The sequence below is a fragment of the Liolophura sinensis genome, chromosome 1 (genome assembly GCF_032854445.1).
Source record: "Liolophura sinensis isolate JHLJ2023 chromosome 1, CUHK_Ljap_v2, whole genome shotgun sequence".
Classification (NCBI taxonomy): domain Eukaryota; kingdom Metazoa; phylum Mollusca; class Polyplacophora; order Chitonida; family Chitonidae; genus Liolophura; species Liolophura sinensis.
In genome coordinates, this window is record NC_088295.1 from 61,536,362 (window position 1) to 61,547,122 (window position 10,761).

At 38.9% G+C, this 10,761-nt stretch overlaps 1 protein-coding gene across 1 annotated transcript; it reads left to right on the top strand.

Moving 5' to 3' along the window:
• The first annotated feature begins 396 nt into the window (after positions 1–396).
• LOC135463023 (uncharacterized) lies at positions 397–5,339 on the top strand. The gene is made up of 8 exons (XM_064740347.1): positions 397–471; positions 813–939; positions 1,489–1,657; positions 1,914–2,102; positions 2,486–2,730; positions 3,272–3,478; positions 4,473–4,662; positions 5,180–5,339. The coding sequence occupies exons 1-8, from the start codon at positions 397–399 to the stop codon at positions 5,337–5,339; spliced, it is 1,362 nt and encodes a 453-aa protein (XP_064596417.1).
• Positions 5,340–10,761: the final 5,422 nt, after the last annotated feature.

A 10,761-nucleotide genomic window follows, 5' to 3' on the forward strand; every position in this document is an offset into this window, starting at 1 on the left:
AAGAAGTGAAGACAGTGATCTTCAAACTAACAGCTATCTTTAGAAGTCGAAGGTGTCGGACTAACGTAATGAAATTAGAACAAGCAAAACGAAAATGTAGTGAAAACTTTGAAACGTAGAAAACATATTTATCAATGACTTAATGAGATACAGAGTGACAAATAAGAATGGCACAGCATTCTGGAAAATTCAAAAATTAGAAGAAAAAAGGCTACACATTTGGCCCCAACAGTCTGTGCGTTATATTGACATATACATGTATATGCGGATAACATATAAACACAGAGTGCCCCTAATATCTACAATGTCGACAGGGCGTTCGATAATGATTACAGCCATACCGCATTCTACATCAAAGGTTACTCTTTCATTGCTTTCGTTTATTAGAAAGACCAAATGGGTAGGTCAGACGAAGGCGTTGAGGCTGACAAATTCCCGGATATCAACAAAACAGGAGACAAATCCGTCCAGGTAAATATGATGTCTTAAGGAATCACGTTAACAATTGTGAACTAGAGGTTCTTGTTAACATGGTGAAATTGAATTGTTTTGTTTTTTCCAAAACCCAACGATTCCGAATATATTCGAGAAATGACTTCTTTTCAGTTTTCTTTTGATTTACAAAACTCAGTAGAGATTAAAAATAGTTGCATGAAAATGACGATGGTTGAGGTGGTGTAACAGTTTTACTTGTAAACATCCAAATACAAATCCTTCCTTCTAATTTATGAAGCAAAAAAAGTTCACCTACTGGTGGAATCCTATTTTATATTACTCTGTTACCTGCTTTTCATTTAACCCTGTTCCTGAAGCTTGTCGAAGACAGAGGGCCTTCGAGTCATGCCGGAGGGCTGACGATCTTCACAGCGGCTGTGTTCATGGTGGGGGAAATGGCTGGGTCTGGGGTACTCGCTCTACCACAGTCATTGGACCAAGCAGGTAGCTGCTCTCTTATATTACTCCCATATCACTACTACTCTCTCACGGATATTCAGTGGGTAATCTCAATTCACCGCCATTCTATATTCAGCAGCACAGACATTCAAAATCGAGAAGTTTGTATTGATAGTACACAATAGCAGCCGATCTTACTAACCCCGTTCATGCTGGCTTCTCCTCTGGTCATACTTGGGTAGGTCTGCAAGTAACCTGTGGATGATTATGGGTTTCCACCGGCTCAACCCTGTTTCCTCGCACCATTATTCAGCGACAACATTGACACTATGTTTTTTCCGATCACTTTTTCTACAGTTTTCATTAATTTATAACTTACTGTACGACTAAAATAAACAACATGTATAGGTTTACCGGCTTCGAAGGTTATCTGTTCAAAACCATGTGAATAACCCAGTCAAGATGACCACCAAAAGCGTAGATATCTCGTTTTTCTTCCCTTAGATACAAATGCGTACGTATTTGTCCACAGATCCACAGTGCCGCCTTATACTACGTCACGAAAGTTGACGGGGTTGTGTTTTTACCCAACAGGTTGGATTGGCATGTTACTAATAGTGGGCTGCTCTATCCTGTCCGCTTACACTGGAAAAATTTTAGGCGAATCTTGGATTATGATTCAAGATAGATATCCACAGTACCAGGGTCACATGAGGTATCCTTATCCAGCTATTGGTCAAGTAACTTACGGAAAGCCGGGAAGGTAAGCTGGAAGAGATGCCCAACTTAACTGTCTATCATTTCCTCTTTGGTGAGCTCTGCAAATTTGTGCTGAAAAGATATGCTGAAACAAATATATTGCAAATGTTATCTATTTAGACAGCCATATTAACTTGAGGATAAGGCGGTCTTTTTCAAGAATTCTGTAAAAGGCCTAAATGTTGATATTTCATATGTAATTTAACACCTTGTCAACCATTTGGACATTCCGGTGTTGAGCGTTAAACATATAATTTCAGGTATTTGGTGTCTTTCTCCGTCAACTTTACCATGCTTGGTGGATGCACCGTTTTCTTGTTACTAGCAGCGGAGAATATACAGGATCTGATCAAAGATGTGGGCCATAACATATCCTTTTGTTATTGGCTCCTCTTGGTAGCCGCCATGTTGCTTCCGGTCACGTGGTTGGGGACTCCGAAAGATTTCTGGTAATAAAGCACTTTCACGAATGGAAATACTGTATCTCTTACCAATTACATGTAACGATTCCTGGGAGATCTCATCCAATTTCCGCATATGCATTTTTCTTTGCTCTCCACATTTCGTTGTCCTGCGTAGACTGATAGCCTGTAATCAATAAGTCTGTGAGTTCGAATCCAGCTCTCGCTGGTCTAGTTGTAAACTTACGTCAGGAACAAAAAAAAAACGATAACCGTTGTCATAAAAAACAAAGGAAAACAGGAACAACACAAATAACAGAAGAGCCTCGTATTTTGTTCTTCAAATTGATCCATTATCTAGTATCTTACAAAGAAACATACCAGTGTCATTCTTCAAGTAATAGTAGTCGTTTGTGTTTGTTTAAATCTAGGTTTGTAGGCGTCGGAGCAGCAGGAGCCACATCGGTAGCCTGTGTCGTACTAGTCTCTAATATGATTTACGACGGAGTTCAGCGAAGGGAGGTCGTGCAGCATTCGTCGCCGTCTTTCACATATTTCTTCATGGCGCTAGGTACAATTAGTTTCGCATTTGGGGGTCATCCTGCATTTCCCACTTTTCAGACGGACATGAAGAACCAGAAGAAGTTCGGGCACGCTGTCTTCCTGGCATATTTGAGTGAGTTTTCAAATGATTTTAAAACTAACTCAACATTATTATTCATTTTTTACCTTATTATATACTATCAGCCTGGCAATTGCCTACAAAGGGTTTTAATCCTAACTTTTGAGTCTCAAGTCAGGATATTGATATAAAGCAGTAAGTAAACCCCTCAGCTCTACCAGTTAAAGCCATGTCTAATCCCCAGAATAGATACTTGTATGATCCCAATATGTTTGGTACAGAGAGTAAAACATTCAACGGCAAGGTGAATTCCCCTACAGTAGTGAGGCAGAGTGACACATTGTTTCTGGTAATGGTTACCTGCATCTTTCCATCATCACTGAAAACTGTTGACCGCTGCTTTTTACATGAATTCGTCCTAATTTCGAACTACTAGTATATATACATTTACCTGCTCGTTCTATGTTTGTGTTGAGTTTAATGAATTGGTATTGTGGCTCGGAAGGTCCATTTTGATTGACAGCTGGTATACGAATGTCTTTGATTTCTAAATATGGCTATGTGAGAACCGAATAACCCTTGCATGTTGTAACAGTTGTGTTGACGATGTACCTGCCTGTCTCCGTGGCCGGTTACTTTGTGTACGGTCGTGACGTCAAGGCTAACATCTTGCTCACAGTGTCGCACGGCCCCATGTTGTACATCGTCCAGATCCTCATCACAGCTCATCTCCTCTTCGGATTCATTATAGTACTGAATCCGGTCTCTCAGGAAATGGAAGAGGTTCTGAGAGTCCCAAAACGTGAGTGACCAAGCTGACTTCTCAAAATGTCTAAAATGTTATTTTTTACTTAGCATTTCCCGAGTGAATAATTTAACCAACAAAATAAGGAACAAGCATATGGAGTTCACCAGCCCTCTAGGCCCTACAAAGGGCAATAAATTTTTACCTCTCGGAATTATAATCTTCTATCTACACTTCAGTGAATTTAAAAAATAGAAATCCCTAAGAATAATCATAGCTGGTACTGTTATTCAAGTGGATGCGAAGTCGGGAGACCCTGGCTCAAACCCGAGTCAGGTCATACCAAAGACTTCAAAAGTATCAGTATAATGTGACTGGGCGATGTATCATGTCTTGTGTTTTCAGCATGATACTTTAGTGGCGACAGCACTTTAGGGGCATGAACTAGCCCTGCCACAAGAAGACACAGTGTATACACACACATAATGACTCCTCGTCGTCATATGACGACAAATTGTTATGTACGACATTAAACCCCAAGCATTCATTCATTCATTCAGAGCACCGCCCGTCCACGGATTACAAGATTTGCTTCCTTTTACATGTACAGGGCTAGTAAGCGAATTCATTAAAAAACATAATACATCTAACAACAGCCAGAATTGATTTCTCTTCTGTAAAATGAATAAAATCTGGGCCAAGGAAGCCATCCGATGTCCAGTTTTATGGTGATTCACTCAAAAGGTATTACGCATACATCATTTAACATGTAAACGTTCCTCGATTGTTCACTTTCATACTTGCCTGAAGATCACCCACAATCTTTGTTTTGTACAGAAAGAGTATTATACAAAATTTAAAAGTAGTAAATGTTTTCGGAAAACAATTTTTTTTGTTTGGTTTAAGAGCATATTAAAATCTGAATTATCTTATTTTTTGAAAACGCGCTGGAGACAAAATATATTGGCATAGTTGATCCATCACTGAGCATACACTGATTGTCTGGCATTTGTGATATTTGGCTATTTATTTGCCTTCCTTTCTCCCCCAGACTTCACTTGGAAGAGGTGTGTTGTTCGGACACTAATGGTGGTCCTCGTGTTGTTTGTGGCAGAGACAATCCCACGATTTGGGGGTGTCCTGGCTCTCGTCGGTGGCTCTACTGTTACACTATTGGCGTATGTCCTTCCTCCAATGTTTTACCTGAAGCTGTGTACCATGAAAGGCGATTGGGACAGTGTGTAGGTATACTCATTATCTGTGTTGTTTTCAAGGTTTTCTGTTGTTTTTGATAGAAACATTTGTATGTGCTTTATCCTCAAAGGACTATTAACGTATTTCCAGCTATGTCCCATGAAGGCCTCCTTAGCGTAACCCTTTGCAAGGGGGATGTGTCCCGAGTATCACTACAGTCTCACTAGACGTTATAATTTCGCATCCACTTTTCACATTTATTTTGTCTCTTTTCTGTATGATCAATACCCCTCTAGCTGAATGATAGATGTCGAGATAAAACAGCACTTTACTGAGGTAAATTGACAGGAGACCGTATTTCACCGATTACAGTGTGCGTGTGAACATTAGCCAGCCATCAGTCTGGGGCTTCAGGTGTGGTTTTACGCGCTGTGCTGTATGTCCTAATTATAATGTATATATTTTTTAATTTGTACCATACTTTATATGTTTTCTTTAACCTGAAAGCAAAAAATGTAATATTGTAAATTGTATATAATACAGCATTGTTTTATATTGTTTCAGACACGTGCCATTTCATATAAAGGTGATGAACTGCGAGATCCTGATAGTAGGCGTTGTAGCTGGAATAGCGTCCACCTACTCGGCCGTCACGGACTTAACTGCTCCTGGTTCATTTACATTACCTTGTTATGTAAATATGACCTCGGCAGAGGGCCATTGATAAATTGTTACTGGTAGATTCATATGGGCGCCTTATACAATGGCTGTGAATGAATAAGTGCTGGGGTTTTACGTCGTACTTAACAATTTTTCAGACATATGATGACGAGCCACGTTTGGGTATATACATGTATAAAATCTTCGATAAAAAAGGTTTTGAAAGCCACCAATTCATTCCATTTTATAACCTGCTTTGTCTTTCATCCTTTCTCGAAGATTTAAAGGAACACAGAAATCTGGGAGGGCATGGAATGTGCATTGGAACCTACGAAACTTACGTTGACACCCATGAAATATTACATGTACGTTGACAGCCAAGATTTGCACGTTTTCACACATGGCACTTACACTGACACCAATGATATGCATGTTTTTCACCCAGCAATGTCAAATCTTTATAGTGAAAGGGTACAGGAAATTGAGGTAAACGTTGGTCTAAGACAACAAAAAACTATTCTCAAAACTTAATACATTTTAAATGATTGAATAAACCCTGGCTTAAACTTCCTGGCCTAAGGCTCAGCCGAATCATCCTACAGGCTTAATTCACTGAACCAGCGAGAACCTGTTGACTACACATCTTTATCACGTCTTTGTATCTGACCATAAAGGGATACAGAATCGACGCTGATTGGCTGACAGTGGAGATAGGGTTTAAACCCCCAGCTGTACCTAAAATTCGGCTGAGACTGGATATAGCCTGGATTTATATCTCCCTCACACGAGACAATCAGAAACGATTCTATATTCCTTTAAGAGTGACAGCATTTGATCCTGATTGTTCAAGAGTTGATATTTTTATACGAAACAGCGTCCGCATTTCACTGTCACCATTACCAGTCAACAGATGAAGAAGTGAATGACAACCCGATTAATGTTCCAGTCATATATTGATGATAGATAAAGTTTTGACACCTGGAGGTAGAGGAGGTCATCACCAAGAAGTATTTGTGGTGGATGAAGTCCTTTAATCCTCGCAGGCGGGTGGATTAACTGCTGATATATGAAGATTGAACAGATAACAAGAATATGTAAATAAAGAACTGACCGAACTGTTTAATCTATTTTACTTATTTATTTATTGATTTTTTTAGTAATTTAGTTAGTTAGCTAGTTAGTTATATAATGCCCTGAATCCCCACGTATAGGACGGCAGTCAGTTCTGAGGGTTGAAAACGGAATAAACTGGACGTGTGACATACGTAATTTTGTTAAAAGGCAAGCTCTCTCCAACAAACTCCACTAACACAATACAATTTGATCAGGCATCGAGGAAGCTTAGTCCACGAACAAAATCCTGATTTATGCAACGAAAGGCCTGTAATCCTAAACATCCCTGAATTCGACATTGCAATTTGAAAAAATATGAACAGAGTCTGTGTTTGCATGTCCCTTCACTACATTTAGAGACTACAGTTTTTGTCGAAATACTTTTATTCCAAATATTTTGTAGTGATAAGTGAGAAATATTCCATACTGAGAATATACATTTTGTCGAGTCCCAGTACTCAACGAACGTTGTGCATAACATAGCCTTGAATCTATGCGTCGTATACCAGCCATCAATGAATATGGACGTTTCAGGTCAATAATCGCAAGGTCAGTCCCCATATCCATACAAAAAAGTGCACTTCTAAAAAAAAAACATGCAATGAGAAGCAGTCAGCAGTTTCAATGATGCTGGAAAGGCACAAGGGATGTTCTAGGCGAATAAGTAAAATCAGTATTCAAATCGTGTATCACTTTAGTGCTCTGATTCAGTGATTTTATCGATTTCATCGGTGGTGTAGTCCGCTAATTATAGACCTGATCACGCTTAGTGGGTGACCTTTCCCACAAAACTGTGAAAAGCTTGGTCATCTGCTAAATATAAGCCCTAATTGATCTCGGAGCCATGCCGTCATACGTTTCTCACTGTTCCAGCTATCTGGAATGTTTGAACACAGCCGTCGCTTGTGAACTGCGGCTTGAAGTCAGAAGACTTGCCTCCTACAAGGCGAGATGAGGTTGTTTCGGCCACCAATAACCATCGCATTTCTTCTTGAAAAAGGCTTGTTCTAGAAATCTCTGTGAGTTTATCTGACGTAAGAAAATACTATGTTCTTTGAGTATCAACACAACAGTGTAACTAACTGTATGATTGGCAGCTGCGAGAACTGATATCCGTGTAAAGTTACGATTTAATAAACATATGTTTCTTCACCTACACACACAACTAAAAACTTTTTAAAAATAAGCTTTTATAGAACATTATCAAAAACTAGTTGTCCTATGTATTTATTCAAAGAAAAGTATTAAAGGACAAGACACCAATTGGCAAAAACATAATTCAATCCAAAAAAGGATACTTACGCTTTTTAAAAGTATAGGGGACCTCCGCGGCTCAGTTGGTTAGCGCGCTAGCACAGCGTAATGACCCAAGAGTCTCTCACCAATGCGGTTGCTGTGAGTTCAAGTCCAGCTAATGCTGGCTTGCTCTCCGGCCGTAAATAGGATGGTCTGCAGCAACCTGCGGGAGGTTGTGGGGTTTTCCGGGCTCTGCCCGGTTTCCTCCCACCATAATGCTGGCCTCCGTCGTGTAGGTGAAATATTCTTGAGTACGGCGTAAAACACCAAACAAATAAATAAAATCAAATCTGAAAGTATCATATTTTATTATTTTAATGAGATTTCACCGAATAACATGTAGAATAAAATGACAATACTACACAAATGGCTGGTGTGAGCCGGGGCAGCCATCTTGAGAATTTTGTAAACATTTAATAGAGGTCGAAATCACCTGCACCTCAACCCCTTCGAAGGCTATGAACCAGGAACACCCTGGATGTGCATCTGCAGCTAGAATATTTAAACAAGGTTGCTGGAGCTAATTGTAAATGATACAGTAGGCCTACTGTATCAACAATTCAAACAGTGGAAGAAATATTCTTCCAGTATGTCCAATTTCCGAGAAAATTATATTTATCACTTGAGCCTTCTTCGCAACTTTTTGCAAGTCCAAAACTTTTATCCGCCATAGACTACTGTTTAGACTGTTAAACGGAAACTACCTTGGACGTTAGAGAGTCAGAGTAAACGTGACGTCACCTTGCTATAGATAATAGAGACATGCTGAAGCTGTGTCAAGACGAAGTTTCACTAAACTTTTACTGGGTTTAAAAAATCTTTAAAAAAAGTATTTAATGCCGGTTAAAGATACTTTGTTGTAGTCTTTTAGCGGGCATGAAGATTAGCCAGGTGCTGTATTTCACATTCAGTAAAAAGGACAGGGTCTTACGAATACGTGTTAGCAGGTATTTTCCAAAGTGCTAGAGGGACAGCCAACAAACGGTTTTGAAGTGTACCGCAATATATATTATGCAGAGTGTATTTTCCATTCGGATTGACTAATAAATTGCCTTTTTTTTTTTCACTTAGGTAGCAGCGATCGGGTTTATGGGTTGAGGAAACAAAAGAGTCCAGAGTAAGCTGGGGAGATACTGAGTGCAATGGTATGTAGTAATAATCATTTGTCTGAGTGACGTGATACTGAGTCCAATTGTATGTAGTAATAATCATTTGTCTGAGTGACGTGATACTGAGTGCAATGGTATGTAGTAATAATCTTTTATCTGAATGAAGTTGTACTGAGTCCAGTGGTATGTAACTACAATCATTTGAGTGCAATGGTATGTAGTAATAATCTTTTATCTGAATGAAGTTGTACTGAGTCCAGTGGTATGTAACTACAATCATTTGTAGTTACTGAGTGCAATGGTATGTAGTAATAATCATTTGTCTGAGTGACGTGATACTGAGTGCAATGGTATGTAGTAATAATCTTTTATCTGAATGAAGTTGTACTGAGTCCAGTGGTATGTAACTACAATCATTTGTCTGAGTGACGTGATACTGAGTGCAATGGTATGTAGTAATAATCATTTGTCTGAGTGACGTGATACTGAGTGCAATGGTATGTAGTAATAATCTTTTATCTGAATGAAGTTGTACTGAGTCCAGTGGTATGTAACTACAATCATTTGTCTGAGTGACGTGATACTGAGTGCAATGGTATGTAGCAACAATCTTTTATCTGAATGAAGTTGTACTGAGTCGAGTGGTATGTAACTACAATCATTTGTCTGAGTGACGTGATACTGAGTGCAATGGTATGTAGCAACAATCTTTTATCTGAATGAAGTGGTATGAGTGCAATGGTATGTAACTACAATCATTCGTAAATAGGCAGCACCAGTCAGATTGAATTAAGGAAAACATAGTCACGAAAACACGTAATTTTAAAAATACTTGTTTTATTTCACAGGGAAGCTTATACGAATGTTTTATGGCAACTGTTATATATAACCATACCTTTCACAACAAGCACATGTCAAAGAATGAATTCACACAACAAATTCCATTTATAAATAAACGATTTGACACAAAAATGCAAAATACATTTTATAATTTAGGCGTATCAAACAATCGAATAAAACATCGTGAAAGACGGGGAAATTATTTCAACGAAAACGCATTTTTACGGTTAAACGAATGGCCGATATGGGCGGAGAAAGGCAATCCTGCATCTCTAAAAGCTGGATTCGAACATGAGACTTCACTTTTTAAAGAAGTACGTGAACACTGTAAGGTAAATACAAGACGGTAATGGAATGGTCTGTTTTTCCCAAAATGATTCTTGCCTAAATCTTGTACTGGTGGTGTTGTTTTCTATTTCGGAAAAGTCGAAAAATACATCACCAATATATTGTATACGCAGGTGCCTAGAAGAATATAATATTTCAATAACCCTATTTTCCATTAAAGGCCAAAACTTATGTTAACTTGGTAACCAATTAGCATAATAAGTAATCTTTGGACCGTTTTCCTAATATTTGCCCATTTCCGCCGATAGGCTAGTTCAGTGTTTTCTCACAAGACTATATTCTTTAGGTGGGGTTTCAACACAAAATAAATAAATAAATAAATAAATAAATCGACCCATAAGTTACTCTGGAGGCAATGTAGCTTTCTCCTATGACAATATTCTTCCCCTGAAAAAACTTGAATTACAGTTCTCTTTTCAGAGCAAACACACAAACCATTCTTTTTTTAAGTATTCGTGAAAAAAACAACAGCTGATAATTGTGTATTTCTTGGTTGTCGTTTTAGACTTGAATATTGTCATATACTGATATATTATAAGGACTATGACATCTTAAAAACCATGCATTGACGGACAATTTTCCCCCATAACAGGCGTCCACTGACGTCGGCCTCTTAGGCGCCATATTTGCAGTAATCCTTCTGAAGCTTTTGTCCTTGACAGGCATAAGGACAATTTTCCTTGAGACACCTTCTATAACGAAGGCGGCGACCCTTAGAACATCTCGACCAGTGGCTCCAGGGGGCCCATCCGTCTCCGTCACACCTACTCTGTGACCAGT